Genomic DNA, 19657 nt, shown 5'->3' on the forward strand with positions numbered 1-19657 from the left:
AATCTGGATTATAGGGCAGCTCACTACGGTGTAGTATATTTGAGTCAATTGAGAGAGTGCCCTATAGTTTTTTGATAAAAATTTATGAAATAGGGCACTGTTGGAATAATTTTTTCCGTGTAGAGCTCCATATTTCAATTTGAGGCACTAGTTTGAGGCATTGTTGGAGATGCTCTTATGGGTGTTTTAGTTTAAAAATAAACTAGCCGACGAAAATATATTCAAGACCGGAGGTAGTATTATTATAGAATATGGACTGATATGTACTAGTATATATTTCATCTGAATCACAACATATTACTCGTGTGATATCATGTACATGTGCTCAACTCCACCATATACAAAGTTGGCTGGGAGAATGGATTCCATGCATCTGCAAGTGGCAACAGGCATCTCGGCAGTGCTGAGAATATAGGCAGCCCCATGGCGCATGACCTGAGCGCGCTATGGTCCTCTAACCGCATAGCAAAACTTGGCCTGAGCACCTAGATTATTGCTCTTAAACATGCGAGAGCGCTGTGCATGTCCAAGTTTGGGCCTGAACATGTAGAAGGTCATGGCTTCACGCCCCGATACCAATGACTTTCAGCTGTTTTTTTTTCATATAAAAAAAGGTTCATCGTTAGAACTGCACTTGTAGAACCCACTGAAATCTCTGCAGCTAAGAGGAGCTGTCATGTTCAGACTTACAAGGCTGTTGTTGGGGTCCCTCCAATAGAAGCCACGGATGAACATGGGAAGGATGTTGCACGCCACCAGCACGTATATCATCAGGGCGTGCTTCCCCATCCACTCCATGGCGATGGTAGGTCTTCTGAACCCGTACAGATCCACCTGAAAGACCCATGACAGTTCCTGTGAGGTTTCGGAGATGGTGGACGGCAGGCACTAGCATATGCATGTTCTCAGGTTCAAGAGGGGCCAACAAGAGCATAGATTCCAGCGAAGAGAAGACCCGCAGCGCCAGCAGTAGCCAGAGTGTAGCTCATCGTGTATAGTGGTTTATTCATTCGCATTCCTGAAAAAGGAACATGAAAAAAATTGTTCATTAAGTTCATCTCATCTCAAGCGCTCAGGACCAGGAGTAAGCAAGCGTGTGGTTGATCAGCGTTGGGTGAATACTTACCGACGAAGTCCATTACGAAGGCTAGAGCTAGCATGCTGAAGGAAGGGACCAACCAACTGGCGATTCTTCCCCTGTGCTTCTGCAGGTAAAATTTAGCACGGGGAGGGAAATGTAAGAATGTTTTACACGGCTAAAAAGGAACAATTTGTCAACCTAGTATCACAGACCAGCATTATATCTATACCTCGAAATGTATAATTACATGCCCAAACTGGAGTCCGATCAAGCAAGTGACAATCGCCATAACGGAGCTGAAACACGAGCAAGTGACAGTAAGAACTAACACTCGGTTGGATATGAACTTGCATTGCAAGACAGGCTTATGGGCAGTGATCAAAAGGAGCTAGTGAATCACTGACCTGAGGAGGCCTTCAGGATCAAATGGCGCCTGGCACCACGACGGAGCGTCAGGTGGGAGAGGCCCATTCTCTGGATAATCTATACTGCATTCCTACATGTCAGCCAAAGTTTCTTATTTGAGCTTTGTGGCAAGGGAGCAGAAAACTGAGATGTCGGTGTCGCATCCCATATCAAACCTTCGTGCGCGCATAAACTGGCCGTCTGTAGAGGTGGTCGATCCCTAGGACCGTACGGTCGACCATTCCGACTGCGTTGCAAGCTGGTCCGGTGTCTCCTCTCACTCCGCATTTCACCTGACGGATTCCGAATGCAGCGTGAACGTCAGCGCTTCTTCCGTCTTGTGTACTGAACTTGTGAGGAGATACGTAAAGAAGAATGCAGTGGCAATTTGCACTTACAGAGAACGACTTCTCTGTGGAACTGGAACCAGGGCCTGCTATCTGGTACTCCCAGTCTGGAACGTACATGCCGTAGAGAAGAATAGAGTACGCTATAGAGAGGACCAATCCTACAAACCTAGCAAAGGACAAAAACGAACCATATATGTTATAGATGTATGAGAAATCAGTACCAGGCCACTTATTCAAATTCTACAGATCTTGAACTACAGTACTCGGCTAAGAGTGAGGGTAATTTTGATCTGAACTCACAGTTGGTAGCGGTATCTCCTCAGCAAACCATACCCAGAATCTACATCGTCGTCTCCCTTGAGCCAGATTTCACATACTGCAGCTAGGAGATAGGCTATTGCAATCCTCTGCAACACAGAACCATCATGTGCCCGTTCAAGATGACTTTACCACCTTTTTCCAGCACTGACTGAATGTGTCAATTAATTCTGAAAGAACAATAAAAAAAACTCGGTACCTGAAGTATGCCCATCAACCGAATCTTCGTTAGGTCAACACCAAACGTGAGACTGTGGACGCCATGGAAAAATCCACCTGCATAAAGAGCCAGCACACGGAGCGCGAACTGATTGTTACCCTAGCTAACAAAAAAAAATTTGGAATTTTTTTGTAATAGCCAAAATTACCTTGGAGAACAAGACCAAGGCAGAACAGCTTGAGGGCACGAAGCACTGCCTTCCTAGTTGCCTCCACTCTATCCGGCACCCGCTGCACGTAGTGGCATCATGACAAATCATCATCCAACACGCTGATAGCTTAGCGTTTCGTTTGAAGAAGAAGAAGAAGAAAAGGGTAGCACAACAAAGAGCCTAGGTGGTGCTTGCGATCTCAGTGTCGTCCAGCATTACCTTGTACGCTAGTGTTAGTGAGACTCCGACTATGAAAAGGAAGAACGGCATGATGAAATCAGCTACTGTGACGCCGTCCCAGGGAGAGTGGTTCAGCGCCGGGAGGAAGCCTCCAGCGTCGTCGACGATGATCATAAGCTGCAGCAAGGGAAACAGTCACACGCGTCCTGCTGTTTCAGGCTGCAAGTAATTTTTTTAAAAAAAAAAAAAAACTGCTGTGACAGTTTGGGTAGTAGATGTTTCGGTCATTTTCCATCTCGTTTAACATGTGATCGCTGGTGCAAATTCGGGGATTACAAAAGATCATAGGCGGTTGCATAGATTCGTTCTTTGTGAGAAATCGAAATGGTAAGAGCACCATAGCTCTACAGATCAACGCCTCCCTGTTTCCGGTGCCTAAACGGATCTGACTACTACGTAAGAGAGAGAGAGAGAAGGGCAGAAGGCATTCAGATATATAACCTCTGGAACCTGTCACTGCTAGACCAACAAGAAGAGCTAGTGACAAATCTGATGCCGCACTTTGGTTCACGATCTCCATTATATTAGTGCATTATTGGGGTTGTGTTATCCTGTAACTTTGTGGCTAAGGTAAGGCGTATAATCCTATAGATCTGAAGTCTAAACTATATACTAAACATCATCGGTCTAACACCATTCCAGTGGAGAGCTAGCGAAGTATCGGGTTCACATTCAGAAACCAAGCCCCGCTTTTACTGCCTTTTACCTCGCAAAGGCTGACGAACATATTCTGCGTTGTAAACGGATGGATGGACTAGCTAGTGCCAACGTAGGCGTTCCTGGATTATTCCCGTTCTAGCTAGGGCTTGCACCAATGGAAGATGGGTTATGATCCGGAGGTGCAGATGTAGCCGCTAGAAGAAAAATAAATTATCTAATAAGGACTAGTTTGGTAACTACATTTTTTTCAAATGATTCATATTCTCTCAAACGAAAATGAACTAATTTTCATTAGGAAAATGGAAAACCCATCAAAAAATTGAAGTTGCTAAACTAGCCCCTAAGAGTTCATTTGGGAAATAAAGTATATTTAATGACGCTGCGATTTGATTGGTGGGACAGATATTTGTGAGTGAATTCCAGTGTGACGGATACCTGTCATCTGTGTCCAGTCCATCCGTCCGAATTTTTTTGTATTTTGGCCATTTTTCGGAAAAAAATACACGTTTGAACCCTAAAAAATTTTAATTGCATTTTTGGACCCTTTGCTCGGCGCCATAGCCTATGGCGCCGAGGTAACACAGCTCGGCGCCATAGGTTATGGCGCCGAGGTACGGCTGCGTTGGCACAACCCGGACACCGTGGCGTTGACGTGGCACCGAGCTCGGCGCCACAGATCTTGGCGCCGAGCTCGGTTGTGTTATCTACTGTTTTGCTGCAAAAAGATAGCACCAAGCCATCTAGCTCAGTTGGTGGAGCACAAGGTTTTGAATCATGAGGTTGGGGGTTCGAGCCCTACACTCATCTATTTTTTTTATCTTTTAAATAACTCATTTTTTTAAATCTGGCGGTTTCTACTGCATTTGATGCCTCTTTCTCGGCTGCACACGAGCGCGAGGGGACAAAGATTATTAATCAACTGATTATAATTAAGCATGATATGCACGGCGTACGTGCATGGGCAGATCAGCGTGTCTGTGTGTTAGTAATTAAGCACCTTTCAAAGTCTGGCGCCCGGCGTTCTACCCGGGTTTTATTCAGCCTGTTGATGATCTCGTTACCCGGGATTTTTGCTACATAATTACGTATAGCACATGTGTGTGAGTGTATAGCTAGGAATATTGTCGCTCAGGCGTGAGTATTATTTGCTAGCTACAGGCGCAGGATAAAAAAAAATCTAGGCGAGAAATAAATTTAAGCGGACACACCAACGATATAAACAAAAAAAACAAAAAAAATGCAAACTATGGGGCTTGAACCCACGACCACATGGTTAGAAGCCTTGTGCTCTACCAAGTGGGCTAGATGGGCTTTGTGCTCATGTCTGCAACAAATATTTTAATAACACAACCGAGCTCGGCGCCAAGATCTATGGCGCCGAGCTCGGTTCCACGTCGACGCCACGCGTCTGGGTCGTGCCAACGCAACACGACCTCGGCGCCATAGCCTATGGCGCCGAGCTGTGTTAGCTCGGCGCCACGGCCTATGGCGCCGAGCAAAGGGTCCAAAACTGCATTTAAAATTTTTTTAGGTCTAAACGTGATTTTACTTCAGTTTAGGGGCTAAAATACAAAAAATTCGGTCCATCCGTGCACTGCACTGTCCGTGTCTCTTTCCCCCATGCTCTTGTAGTGAAGTTAAGCGCGTGACATTAATGCCATGGTCCAGTGAAGGTACACGAGGGCATGACATATGATGATTATCAGTAAGTAGCCCAGCTAGAGATGTCAATGGGGAATTCCCCACCGGATTATAGCATCTCATACTCATCCCCATCATGTTTGATCCATCCCCGTACCCACCCCCATACCCATCATGGGTGCAAATCTCATCTCATACTCATCCCCATTCGGGTTTCGGGTCCCCAATGGGTCCTCATCCCCAATTAAGATATAACTAGGTACTAACAGGTAGCACAAACAATCTAGATTTCAGACATCACCACATCATCCATGAACCATGTCTTGCCGTGTTGCCTTATTGGGCTAAGACCTGGGGCCTGGTGCGCTGCCGTGCTAGGCTTGGTGGTCGGCTCGGCCTCAACTCATTCATACAAACACGACAGGTGTACACGTATGAAATACCCATGGGTAATCGGGTTCGGATTATTGCTTCCCAAACCCATACCCGTTTACCCAATGGGTGGAGATTTTGTCCCATATCCATACTCATGGGTACAATTTTTGTCTCATACCCGTACCCTAATAGGGGAATTCCCCACGGGTTGACGGGTATCGGGTCTCCATTGACATCTCTGAGCCCAGCCCAGCTCAGTCCAGCGGCCACCCACATGGAAGGACATTGACGTATTTTAAATGGGGAGGGCAGGCTCCGTAGCGAGAGCAGGGGATGGTATATCGGATCGGAGCACGGAGTACGTCGCATTGCTCATCAGATTCTACAGACGACGCTAACAGATGCCGCTCCTATACGTATTACTGCTTCTGACCCATACATCTGACCCATTGTCCTTTTCTTAGGAGTCGGTGGATCCTTGGCTTCAACTTCAACCAGAGCGGCACTGCTGTCCATGCCGTGAACCGTCAGAGGATCACTTTTGGGGAGGTGTAGCGTCCAGCTAGTGGGTCCGCCGCCGGAGGTGGGGATGGTGGTTTGGCTTTCGTTCGTGTCGGATCGCAATTCATGAAAAAAAAAGGCCGTGGCGGCAGAACGCTTGCACTCGGTGGTCGACACGGCGGATTAAAGAAAAATTGTAAGTAGTACGTGTACTTGGAAAGAAGCCGAGCAGCACAATGATCAGTGGCAGCCAAAGTGGTGATCCGCGGCGTTCATCTCTGGATAAGCTAGCAGTCCGGTAAAGCATGAGCTACGCGTCATGTCGTGTTGGTGCCCTTTGGCTCCTCCAAGCCACAGGCTCACAGCGTAATAACAAGCAGTGACCGGCTTTATCCGCGGAGGCCTAAAGAAAGGTGTATCTATGGAACTTCCGGTCCTTACGCACTGAGGTAACGCATTTGATGTCACGGTCATTTTTAGCGACCACGGAAATACATATATTAAAAAAAAAAGAGGCTTATAAAGGGTAATAAGTACATCAAATTCAGTATCAAATATGATGCATGGTTAATAGCCAGGTGGGCTAAAGTTTAGCCAATGCCCTAACTAGTTGATGCTGAAATGTGGAAGTGCCGTACGCAGTAATACTGTAGCTTAACGATTAGGCAGCATGGTGGGTAGTTAGCTCGGGCGTGCTCTGCTAAGGTACCCCCATTTAATTCATGACAGTAGTCGGTCAACCTATCACTGATTCAGTAGGATCAGAATAAGCTCTAGCCAATTAGGGTCGCTTAACGATCACATAGCTTGGCGCGTATCTTGTACCGTACGTACGAGTATGTAGCAGGACACAGCGTCGGCCTAGCTCCTCGTTCCTATTACCTACTAATACTAATAATAGCTAGTGGTGGCGTGGTGCTACCAGTGGAGTCTCCGAAGGCCGGCCGGCTCGCTTGCCGCGCTTGCAGGCCAAGCAAAGCGAAGGCCAACCAACCAAACCAAATCCAGGCAAGCGAAACGGCGGCCGAAAAGATGGCGGTCAGGTAGCTGGGGTGGACCTGATGCAACCACACACCCCCAAATTCCCGTTTATGCTCACAGTTCCCGGCCGGCGGCCTCTAGTTCAAACCTGATTTCAGTTCTAAAAATTCACAAAATCAAGGTCCCCCTACCATGCAAGGTGGACAGGCCGGTGGTGCATAGGCTTCAGCTTCGCCTGACGAATCATGAGCCTCTGCTTTCCTCCGCTCCCTAATATGGTCGATCGGCCACGAATAAAATTGGTTGGCACGTCGCCTCGCCGCTCCCTCCACTACGCAGAAGCCGGCACAATGCGGACTTGTGTGGGGGTAACACACCAACGTGGATTGGTGAACTAGAACCGGCCTACCCGCCGGCTGGAATAAGGACAGGCGACAATAGGATATCGTGTGGTGTTGTATGACTCCAACTTCCATCCATCCACATGTACAGTACAGTCTTGCGGTGCATCATCTTCTAGGACTCTAGTATGGTGTGGTGTGGGGGGAGATGCTTGTTTTAGTACCTAAATATTCATATTAGGGCACGTTTAAAACCTCTAAAACTATCTATTAGCCAGCTAATAAGTCGTTAGCTGGATTCAAAACGTGGTATATAGGGAGAGAGACCACATCTCTAACCACAATAGCTAATGTTGGTTTATGTTATAAAAAACCATATATGACATATAGAAACCGTAGCGGTACACGGATAACTAACTAATTTTTTTTTTGTTTCGTTATATTTTACATTTTATATTACGTACGTAAAGTTTTTGAAAACAAGGTTGTAAGTTGAGGTGGACTTTTCCATAATGAATTCTTGTGGCCGAACCAAATCGCCCATGCTGCCATGCATCAACAGACGTGCCAGTTGTGGATTTATTATATCGGTAAAAAAAAACCGCTACAGGTGCCTCTTTTGAGGCTCTACGGGTGTGTTTGGTTGCCTGCATCTGCGCGTGCTTGTATCATAGGATGCGGATAGCTACTGTTTGGTTGCTGTGAGCCAGGCTATGCGCGTGCGAGCTCTGTGTTTGGTTGCCTGCATGTAGATTTAAATCCAGGCTCGCACGATCCTTAAAGAACCCTGGGCCAGGCTCACCAGATACGAGCAGATTGGTCGTATCTCCAGAGCCAGGCTCCAGTGATCCTGGCTCACACAGCCAGGTTGGCGAGAGAAACCAACCAAACATACCCTACATGAACATGATCGTCATGTGGCACGTTACTGTCTGTGTTAATAATAAAGTGCGCTGCGCTGCGCGGCGCGGCAGAATGTTAACCAACTGTTCTGCCCTAGGCATGACTGCACTGCATGAGCACACAGGCAGAAAGCAGAGTCCGTAAATAAATAAAAAAACAGAGTCCGTACGGTGCCTAAAGCTGGCAAGTAAGCAGCAGCATGCCATAGGGATACGGCTCGACGCGGCTCCTGTGGGCATGATGGTTTGGTAAGCAGCTGCACGTTTTGTCTCCTTGGTCCAATTGATCCTCAACTCCGGATTCCCCTCGCTTTGTCGTCTTGTTTTTCTTCGGGACTGTTTAGGTTAGCTCTTCAAACGGAAAAGTTAAAATCATCTCATACACGCGGGCGGGACTGACCGAGGGCGAGGCGAGGGCGCGTCGCGGATGCATGGCTCTAGTTGAGCGCTGATAAAGTGAGCGGCAGTAGTGCTTGATTTCTTTTAACGTCGCTAATCTGAGTCTGATGGAGAAGAATGTTGAATTTACTGTTCTGGGGAATCTGAATTTCATAGAGCGATAATTTATCGTGGGGTCGATTTATCTGTTTTTCCCCCTTGTATATGGAGCTGACGAAGCTGTCCTAAAAGGCCGTATTAATGGCGTGTACAAAGACATGGCTAGTGACCACTGACCAGGCGACCATGAGCAATGAGTGAAACAAAAGATTGTTCTTTTTTTTCTTCTCTCTTTTGCGAAAGGGCCATGCACTGTTGCACCCAAAAGCAAGCAAAGCTGTGGGGGGGGCGGGGGCAGTCCTGAATGGCACGAAGAACAGAAGAGATGAGAAACAGCAAGCGGGCGCGCGGGAGGGCGGGATCGATCATGGGGGCACGCGACAGTTGGAGACACTCCACGCCCTTCATCACGACGGCGGCGCATGATGAGTGAATGAGTGGCCTGGGTCGGTCGGTCCGTCGGTCGATCGATCGATGCCCCCCCGCCCTCTGTCCGTGCCCATGGATGCGCGAAAACGAAAGCGCAGCGGCCGAGCGAGCGACGGTAATGGCAGCTCGCTAGCAACGGACCGATCGAGAAGCGAGAATCCAATCCGTTCGAGAATCCATCCGCTAGTGTGCCATATGGAATGAGTAAGTATGAGTAGTAGCAGGAGGGGCGGGCGTACCAGGACGGTTATGCCGCGGAAGACGTCGAGCGAGGCGAGGCGCTGCTGCCGCGCGGCGGGCGACGCCGACGGGGCCGGCGAGGGCGGCGGGGCGCCGGCGACCTTGCTGGCGCCGGAGCCGGACTCGAGGTCGGCTCCCGCGGCGCCCGCCGCGTCGTCGCTCCTGACGAGCTCGTACCCGCCCATGCTGGCCGGCGCCGTCCTCCTCTGCCTGCAGCGCGGCGACGGCGACGGCGCGACGGCGATGGGGCCGGGCAATGCCCTCGCTCCTCCTGCTGCATTTCCATCCGCCGACGCCGCCGCCGCCATAAACAGACTCAGATACGGGAGAGGGAGAACGAGACCAGGCAAACCGATCGAGAGAGAAAACTGCTAGATTAGATCGGTAGAAAAAAAAGGAGAACTCCCGGTCCGCGCCTCCGCCTTACCTGGGCGGGCGGCGGCAGCAGCAGTTGCGCTGGCTTGTAGTTCGGGTTCGGGAACGGGACTCCCTCCTCCCTGCCTGTTTTTTTCTTCTTTTCAAGCGCAACACACTCGCGTGATCTCCCGCGCCTCCAGAAGAACTCCCTTGTACCCGCTTGCCGCGTCTGTTGTTGCGGCCTTGCGGAGGGGCGATCGATCTCGCTCGGACCGCTGGAACTGGAACTGGACGGTCGTTGGTGTTAAGTAACCTTAGGGTTATGTGGGCAAATACCTGCTTTGCCCCTGAGGGGTCTCACATCTCTATATAAGGAACCTGTACACCCTCTCATAATACAGAGATCAGAAAGAGGCCAGAGGCCCAACCCTATATCCAGTGTCTCGTGTGTTTCCTCTGTCGTGCTTATGGGAAGGGAGACGGGTTCTCTACATCTTCTTACGCCTCTACTGCTGACGGGAGGGAAGGGAGCGGATCTGGTGGTCCGTGGTAACGTAGTTCTTAATACGTTATCAGCACGCTCTACCTCGACGTTGCTGCTGGATCAGATCTGCATCAACTCTCCGTCAATCCGGCAGGTCTTCGGCCTAGCCGAACTGTCCTACGCGACAGGCTTCGATTCTCCCTCTACGCAATCGAACGGTATGTTTACTGTTCTTGATCTGTTGCTGTGCACGGGCTACGATTTGTGTGCGACGAACTTGCCATCGCTGTCGTGGTGCACTGCGCCTGAGCTGAGGCATGAGGCCGCGCCAGGAGCCGCACCCACGCCAGCAGTCACGCGGCCCTGGCAGCCGTGCCGGTGCAGGCCGTGCCGACAGTCGTGTCGTGCTGGCCGTCGCGCCAGGAGCAGCACCTGCGTCTGCAGTCGCGTCAGAGCCAGGCTGCGCTGGGAGCCGCACCCGCACAGCCAGTGCGGAGATGAAGAGCAGTTCGGTCCTATTCTTGTGCATCTGCATGAGAAGATGAAGACCAGTGGGGTCCTATTCTTGTGCGGCTGCATGGGGAGATGAAGACCACTTCAGTCCTATTGTTGTGCGGCTGCATGAGGATGAACTGATGGCCGAGCGTGTGTTGCATGCGTGCATGCAAGGAGGACCCATGCAGCCGCCCCAACTACTCGTGTGAAATTTGCATGTGTCAGTTAAAGATCCTAACAAAGTGGCATCCGTACGAGGACATAATTTTTTCATTTAAATTTCTGTTGGATTAAGAAACTTTGGTATAATTTTAATTTACATGCATGCTCTATGTTATTTATTTCGTGTTGTAAATAACAAGTAGAATAAAACATGTTTTATGTTACCATTTCTACTTTAATTAATTATTTCCCGCAGTAAATAATTAGTGCATGTTTGAATATGGAAAATGTCTTTTACACCTGATGTGTTATGTTCATGTATTAATTATTGTGTTCATTTTTTCTGCATTAATAATTATTTCCCGTAGTAAATAATTAGCAGAAAATTATTAAAATGCATGTGAAGGTTATATTGTGTATACTCAAATCGCTCTAAATATTTGTGTTGCGTTGAACTTTTGGGCTCACGTCGAGCGATTAAATTGTATAGTGGGTACTCAGACACGTCGATCAGACTACATTATTAATCGACCGAATTATGGCATTGGCTGGGCACTGGCTGCGCCCTGGCAACACGACGCAATATTTGTGTCGTACGAACTTGGTTGCGTCATGTGATTACTGCTATGTTGTACTCTCGCTTAATCGGACCACTCCTGTTGAGTTGGACCGGCATCGCCGAGTCACGTATTTTTTGCATGCCCTGTAGGCACGGTTCGTCTGTCGTTATCACCGAGCCACAATTGCGTCTGTTGCGCATGTTGCGTGGATTTATCGTGTACCCCAATTATCGAGCCATAATTGTGCCTGTTGCGCTTATTACGAAGGCTTGCTATACTGTCGTAGCCCTGATGGCCGCACACACGTTGATGCTAGATACGCTAGAGCTTGTACTCGCGTGGATTGTGGTGGGTTGTTCAAGGTCCTGAAGTCATATTATGCGCAACCTTCATAAACAATTTTGTTTGGCTCTATATTTTATTTGACTGTGTTGTGTGGCATATTTATATATCGCCAAGTGGCCATAACAACTATACCAAGCTCTATAGTGCTTGTAAATCTGGGAAATTAAATTAAAATACAATGAAACACAGATAAGTTCATTTTCCGTTCTCTCCTCATGCATAAAGTTTTACCCGAAGTAACCCGAAGATATATAATATAATGCATGAAAGCCATTTTGGCATAGAAGATATCACACATTGGGATTCTATTAGTAAGCAAAAGACCTTACCAAATGATTTAAGGATATAAATCTCAGTTATACATTGCTCAACCAGATGTTGACATGTTGCTCTCTTTGTCGTTGAACGACATGAAGCGAACTTTGAGATAAATGGCTAGTACCCTAGCAGCACGAAGTTACGAGTACATCGAAAGGTTATTCTGAGAATTTTTTCACTATGTTGGTGTGAAAACCATAGTGTGTTCCCGTCGAACCACTTTACACGTTCTATCTAGGACCTCTATGCTTGTGTCGCATACATCTCTCGGAATTGTAAATACTTATAGTCACTGAATTGACTCGGGATAGTCCTTTGACAATTTGGTATACACTGTAAGCTAAATGGTAAAGGTCGGTCCTGAATGGACACATACCTAGGGTTTATGTAGCCGAACTACACTGAATTCCACCCTTTGGCATGCTTACCATTATCTACCTTCGATCTACCAAAAGTGAGAAGAGTAGACAAATAACTATAAAATCCCACATCACCATAGAGCTTGAAGCTAGATTAGACATTAACATATTCTTGGTCCTCGGAGCCAGAAGAGTCATATGTCTTGACCACTAGACTACTAGTGATGATAATTTGTGATAGAAATATGAAGATCTTATGGAGACCTGTTGTATCCTCTCTACTCCTGATGATTTCTTCGTATGAGAGCAGTACTATCTGTTGTTGAAGATGGATCCTGGGCGGATACCAGTCTTGTTTCGTTCTTGCCAAGCAGTTATCATCATTTGCTTCATCAAAAGCTAGTTATATGGTGATTTTTCCTAGATAAAAAATGAACTCTTGGCCTTGTCTGTTCTATTCTAAAGCTTCTCTTTTTGCCGAACAACGAAGAGATCGAAATAATGCTTTATAGAACAAATTGGTATATAATATGAGGAGAAATGTTTGCCCTGCTGGCAGCATCACAATTTATTAACTATTGTTATAAATTCTCTCTCAAAATTATAATACCTAAAAATGTTGCATAAATCGATACCCACTTTCAGAACGGTATGAGTAATTGGGTAAACCATGGGCAATAATAAAATGAGCTGGACTATACATCTCTGCATATAAAAATCTTTGCTTGGCAGCATTGGCCTGATGCCGTGCACTTCACTACCAATATAAACACACACATTTTTCCTATGTGCTTAAAAGCACAATGCAACCAGTGAATGACTTTGTGAACGTTAGACCCTGATGGTCATTTTACTTGTTGATCTGAAGTCAACTAATGGCTCCAAACGAATGGTATGCATGAGCCCCTGAAGGACCCTTATGGATAAAATAGTGTTGCGCATATCAGTCTAAATCTTAAAGATTGACTATGCATTTGGTAGTAATAACAATAAGTTTGCAGAATTGTAACCATGAAGCAACTTGTTGTTGCGTGTCTCGCTGGATGTTGAGAATAACCCTTCATGTTGAAGGACAAATATGTAGTATTCATGCCACTACATTAATCTAAGTCCAAAGCTCACTGCATAAAACCTCTCTCTGTAATGTGCGTAAGATTTCCCAAATAAATCACCACAATAGCATACATTGCCCACAACTGGATGATTGTGGTTGGGGATTTTATCTGTATGTTTTTAAAACATCTCGGCATTAGGGGGAGGAATGCCCATATAGTGTAATGCCTCAATATTCTATAAAACGCACAAAAGCTAAACTGAACCTGTCGTTCGGTGTGTACTCCTGTGTATATGGAGTTTGCCAGAAATCGTTGAGGAGTAACCATATTGGTCTGAATGCTTCTACATGATGTAGATGTGGATATACCCGGGATTAATATCATATCCACATTTGACTTATCGATATTTGATCTATTCTCGGGGACGCCTGCGAATATGATCCATTGGCCTTAGTCAAAGCATATGTTCTGATTGCAGATTCACGTGGTCTGTGATAACTCTCCTCTGATTAATTCACCCTGATGGTGATTTGCCTCACGAAGAGGTTCATCTTGATGATGAAGTTCCTAGCAATGCGCGCAATATCATTGTGCTGGGAATACGGAACAATGAATCTTTTATTTTGGGAAATGATGGAGATCATTATTAAATGTGGGAGACAAATGTGTCGACACCTATCTTGCCTCTATAGATTGCAAAGGGATCCAAAACAAAGTCCTAGGCATGAGTGCTTGAAGCTCTCTTATCGGGTCAATGATAAATGCAATCGAGGTTGAACCAATAATCGCAAAATGGAAGTCGCGAGCTTGAAATTCGGACATTTATGGGCACTATTGAAATAATGTGTGGTGAATGCGATGGTTCAAGTGGTCTTGTGAGAGACCCATCCCACATATGTGTTGAATAAACACTGTTCCGCTATGTAATATATCTGGCAAATGGCATGAATTAAAATATGCAGTTAATAGGATTCTGAAGATCCGTCATGAGATCCTAGGAGGACTCATATCTTTGAATTATAAACATGCAACATATAAATCTCGTACCGAATAATACATTCCTGATGAATGATCACTCTCCTATGTAGGGATAAAATCTCCTAGTTGAGATTATCGTTCCTAGATGGAACCTTTCCAGAAGAAACAAAGTCTGTGTTGAACACCAAAGTTGATAACCCCTATAAAGGTATAAAGACCCATATAGACCCGAAAAGGAATAAGATGAGGTACCAAATGACTTGAAGTTCACCAAATAAGCACATGTGCATTCCATGAGTTTTACTCATGGTAATTTCCACTAGATGTGGAATTACGGTATCCTCTAAAGCCTTGATGGCAGAAACCTATAAGGTTTATGTGTTACTGGCAAAATATCCCCATTGTGCTAGAATGACAGACTATAATAATGTATCTGATCGATGAAAAAATCCCTGATGGATTACGATCTTAGATGGATTTTTGTGACACCATCATAGATGTTGCAATGGATGAACGCCTCGAGCGATGTATCATATTTAGAATATGTACTATTGCAACTATATTATCCCCTAAGTCCTATTGAAGGACATGTTATTTGCTTTGCACAACTATGTATAAATTGTGGTGTAAGATAGAAAATGATAGCACCCCAACCTCATCCATTCTCGTTATTCCAGATGAACAATGAGACATATATCTTGAAGAATATGCTTGAGTTATGAGGGATAACGACTTTGACAGATGTCATCGTCAGGGGGAGCGAATGCTTATATTGATCACAACCGTGAGACAATAAATGTCATATTCTATGCCCTGAAGGCGTGAGCTTGATGATCAATATGTGAACCTTTATGGAACTTTCTATCAAATATATAGATCTAGTCGATCGAACACCATCAGTCAAAGTGGCTTATTTATATTGATATGTGCACTTACCTCGTATATCCTAGAAGTGAGTAGAGGTAAAGTTCCTGAAATAGTCCTTGCAAGGATATGCAATCCGTTTGCTAAATCTTTATGTGCATATACTTCTAGAAGAAGATGTTTCGCCTTATTGATACAGTTTTGCAAGGATCAGGGGGAGCACATTTCTAAAGTTAGCCCTTGTAGAAGATTCGATAGAATCTAGATCCCAAAGGATCGAAATTTGTCCCGATGACAGTTGTTGTACTCTTTTTCCCTTGGTGAGTTTTCTTGAAGTTTCTCACATGAGGTTTTTAACGAGGCAACAAAGTGCAAATGCAATTTGTATCACCATGCACTCTTTCTCCATATTTTCCCACTGGGTTTTTCGGAGTTTTAACGAGGCATGTGTTGGTCACGGTATTCGCCCAAGGGGGAGTGTTAAGTAACCCTAGTTAGGGTTATGTGGGCAAATACCTGCTTTGCCCCTGAGGGGTCTCACATCTCTATATAAGGAACCTGTACACCCCCTCATAATACAGAGATCAGAAAGAGGCCAGAGGCCCAACCCTATATCCAGTGTCTCGTGTGTTTCCTCTGTCGTGCTTATGGGAAGGGAGACGGGTTCTCTACATCTTCTTACGCCTCTACTGCTGACGGGAGGGAAGGGAGCGGATCTGGTGGTCCGTGGTAACGTAGTTCTTAATAGTTGGGCTCTCGCTCGCCGTGCCTTTCGTCTCCTCGCCAACCTGCCACCCCCCGTATCGAGCGGATGCGCTTCCCTTCTAGGGGTAGTAGTGACTATACTCCAGGACTAGGAGTGAGTATTGCTACTGGACTGCCGGCCCGCGCCATCGATCGACCATTTATTAATAGCTGGACGGGACTGCGATGTGCCCCGCCCGGCCCGGCCCCGCCGCCATCGGTTGCCATTTGCCCATCGGCACGGCACGTTCGCGCCCGGCCTTTCCGTTCCGTGATGCCCTTTCAATGCCGTCGATCGGAGGGGGGGATCGTGGCCGTGCGTGCTGCGCTGGACCTGCTCCTGCCTGCTCGTGCCTCTACCGTGTGCCGCGTTGCGATACCGGCCGGCGGAAAAAAAAAGGACCGATAAGCACCGCGCCGCGCGGCGGATGGCGCGATCTATCGGGCCGTGAATCCGATGCTTCACACACCCAGCGATGGATGCCTCGCCTTTCTTTTCGGCGTCGGCAACGACAACAGAGGCGTGCGTGGATGGCTCCTGTGCTCCAGCGCCACAAACAACACTTGGAGGGTGTTTCGTCCACAAGACACACACAGAAAGAGAGCATCGGTCGGTGTCCGAATTCCAGTCGCCGCAAGGAGACTCGTGTTGATCACCAGCTGGTGCCTCTGTGCTCTCTGACAACTGGTCCATTCACTTCTCGTATGTATTGATGGATGGATAACAATGTTCCAGCAGGCTATCTGCAAGAAACGCAACGCATGTCCTCTCGCTGAAACGCGTTTTACACCTTATTATTACGGTGTCCCGGCCACGTACGCGTCCTCGCTGCGTGCGAACTGCTCCGGTTCTCTCAACAGTTCATCAACCAGCCGAATCTTAACTGCTTCCTTTGGGTCAGTTAACCAGTACGTACAAGGGTTCCGGCCTCTTGCTACGGAGAAGCTAGCGGTGCAGATTGCATACACACAAAACACTTCACCATGCATGGCGGCATCGAGCAAACTGGATTCATCTGGTCGCCTGCCGAGCACTCCCACCCGTGATCTAACCATAAATAAATCTATAACTTAATGCATATATAATCTAATGAGTATAAAACTTTTACTACAACTCAAATATACAATAATTAATCCTTCATATTTTTTTACCATAATCCAATGGTAGAAACTACGGATATGAATTAATTATCATATAAAACTTTGTACTCAAACGTACCATATCATATATATTCATGTATTCAGTTTTTAGATTTACTCATGTGGAATCCAACACGATTATACTTTCCATTTTATGTGTCCGATATATGGGATTAGTGTACCTCACCACCTGTATTTCAACCCGTATATACGACTAATATGAGGGCCATATATCCGGATAGCTAGGACACACATCTATCAGTCGATCGGGATCTGTGGTAAAACTACCACGGCCAATATCAGAAGGGGTAGCGAAGCCTGATTTATGATCTATGTTAGGCCTAGGACAAAATTATCTTTACATCCATTCTAGTGTATAACAACGATCAGCAACCCCTATAACTCGAGCATATGGACAAGAAGATCTACTTCATACTAGACATATAGGATACCACTTATCTGAAAACTATAAACCATGTGTCTCGTGTGCTATCCTTGTAGTTCGTAGATATATGATCTATATTGTTGGAGTAAATACTTCTTACAGTTGGTGCACTATGTAGGGGCGTTTTTGCATTCATTTTGTAGACGAGTCTCATCTTCAAGATCAATGATGCCGAGAAGATGCAGCCGGACACAAAGATCACTTCTAGTATGTATGAGACCTTTAGTACCTTAGAGCCTTTTTTTATTGCCTTCCAGTGTTCTATGACTACATTTTTCTGATATCTTCCAAGGGTAGTAAATGCTAAGTTAGGGTGAGTATAAATTTGAGCATACATAATGTTTCTGATAGTAGAAGCATATGATATTGACTTAATCTTATTCTTCTCATACTGATTATGGGGGCATTGTTAATCCCCAAACTTATCACTCTTCACTATTGGTGCTGGTGATGCCTTACACTGATGCATACCGTACCTCTTTAGTACGTTTTGTATGTATGTCTTCTGTGAGAGTTCTAATACCCTCTTATGTCTATCTTTATGAATTTCTATTCCTAGAACATAGGAGGCTTCTCCTATATCTTTCATATCGCAATTCGACTACCCTTGAGATATAAAAGGGTAGGATCCTGTTGACGCATTTTCGGCTCTTTTTTGGTTCGAACAGATCCCTTCCGTGCGTCTACACACAAGCACACCAGTTGTAACACACATCCAAGTAATACTATGATCGTATCAAGACACGCTTGAGTCTCAGTGATTCACCACTCGGAGTGAGTCTGCACTAGCATCTCCACCGAACACAAATCTCATTGTCTCCGGTTTCCAAAACCACCACACCGCTATTGTTGGAGATGGCCTTAGAGCAACTCCAAAAGTTCATAAAAATGCTGTCCAAAAACCTTTTTTGCAGGAGAAATGTTGATTTCCATACTCCAACAGAACCCCTTCCCTCCCCGCATTTTTCTGGGACCAGTAAACAAGCACCAGCATCCCTCAGATATGCGTGAAAAGAAAGTTCCCTCAGTTGCTTTTCTTAACATGACAGCGACATGCATTTGGGCCAGCGACATAAATAAAAGGTTGGCCCAATTTTGTTTCAGATTTTTATTTTGAGGAAACTGATGTAGTAAACAGTTAATTCCACCCCGATCCTTTTAGTATGCCCCCATAATCAATTTTTGGGATTTTGTGCATATCCTTTCGGATACATAACTGTCGGGGACCATAATTAGGGGTACCCTCAAGACGCCTAATTCTCAGCTGGTAACCCCCATCAGCATAAAGCTGCAGAGGCCTGATGGGTACGATTAAGTCAGGGATCAGTCCATACGAGCGACTCGATCACGCCTCGCCCGAGCCTAGCCTCGGACAAGGGCAGCCGACCCCGAGGGATTTCCGTCTCGCCCGAGGCCCCCTCCAACGGCGGACACATCTCCGGCTCGCCCGAGGCCTTACCTTCGCTAAGAAGCAACCCTGACTAAATCGTCGCGCCGACCGACCGAGTCGCAAGAGCATTTAACGCAAAGGTGGCCTGACACCTTTATCCTGACGCGCGCCCCCCGGCAGAGCCGAAGTGACCGCCGTCACTTCGCCGCTCCACTGACCGGTCTGACAGAAGGACAGCGCCGCCTGCGCCACTCTGACTGCAGTGCCACTTGACAGAGTGAGACTGACAGGCAGTCAGGCCCTGCCAAAGGCACCATAGGAAGCTCCGCTCCGCCCGACCCAGGGCTCGGACTCGGGCTAAGCCCCGGAAGACGGCGAACTCCGCTCCGCCCGACCCAGGGCTCGGACTCGGACTAAGCCCCGGAAGACGGCGAACTCCGCTCCGCCCGACCCAGGGCTCGGACTCGGGCTCAGCCCCGGAAGACGGCGAACTCCGCTCCGCCCGACCCAGGGCTCGGACTCGGGCTCAGCCCTAGAAGACAACGAACTCCGCTTCGCCCGACCCCAGGGCTCGGACTCCGCCCTGGCCTCTTCCGAACGACCTCCGCCTCGCCCGACCCAGGGGCTC

The 19657-nt window shown here is 46.8% G+C and overlaps 1 protein-coding gene across 3 annotated transcripts; it reads right to left on the reverse strand.

The window, feature by feature from the left end:
* Positions 1 to 219: 219 nt before the first annotated feature.
* On the reverse strand, positions 220 to 9983 carry LOC100277415 (uncharacterized). Of its 3 annotated transcripts, none has more exons than NM_001150980.2 (14): positions 9761 to 9957; positions 9333 to 9607; positions 2745 to 2882; positions 2523 to 2604; positions 2354 to 2430; positions 2137 to 2243; positions 1885 to 2002; positions 1663 to 1779; positions 1486 to 1577; positions 1311 to 1377; positions 1127 to 1205; positions 927 to 1018; positions 691 to 834; positions 220 to 589 (listed from the first exon to the last, which is right to left on the reverse strand). In NM_001150980.2, exons 2-14 carry the CDS (start codon positions 9516 to 9518, stop codon positions 563 to 565), a joined length of 1326 nt encoding a protein of 441 aa, NP_001144452.2. In that variant the 5' UTR covers positions 9519 to 9607; positions 9761 to 9957; the 3' UTR covers positions 220 to 562. The 3 variants fall into 3 exon arrangements, with proteins under 3 accessions (NP_001144452.2, NP_001388798.1, XP_035823817.1); XM_035967924.1 differs by having other exon boundaries at positions 240 to 589; positions 9333 to 9604; positions 9761 to 9983; NM_001401869.1 differs by lacking the exon at positions 9761 to 9957 and having other exon boundaries at positions 9333 to 9676.
* Positions 9984 to 19657: the final 9674 nt, after the last annotated feature.

This window comes from Zea mays, chromosome 5 (assembly GCF_902167145.1).
Source record: "Zea mays cultivar B73 chromosome 5, Zm-B73-REFERENCE-NAM-5.0, whole genome shotgun sequence".
Classification (NCBI taxonomy): domain Eukaryota; kingdom Viridiplantae; phylum Streptophyta; class Magnoliopsida; order Poales; family Poaceae; genus Zea; species Zea mays.

What these genes read in the sequence shown, in the direction of transcription:
- LOC100277415 (NM_001401869.1), bottom strand. Translation starts at nt 9,641, where the DNA reads ATGGCGGCGGCGGCGTCGGCGGATGGAAATGCAGCAGGAGGAGCGAGG. An exon ending in TCCGCGGCATAACCGTCCTG is followed by an intron (nt 2,883 to 9,332) that starts GTACGCCCGCCC and finishes CCCTTGCTGCAG; the next exon opens with CTTATGATCATCGTCGACGA. An exon ending in CAGTTTATGCGCGCACGAAG is followed by an intron (nt 1,578 to 1,662) that starts GTTTGATATGGG and finishes GCTGACATGTAG; the next exon opens with GAATGCAGTATAGATTATCC.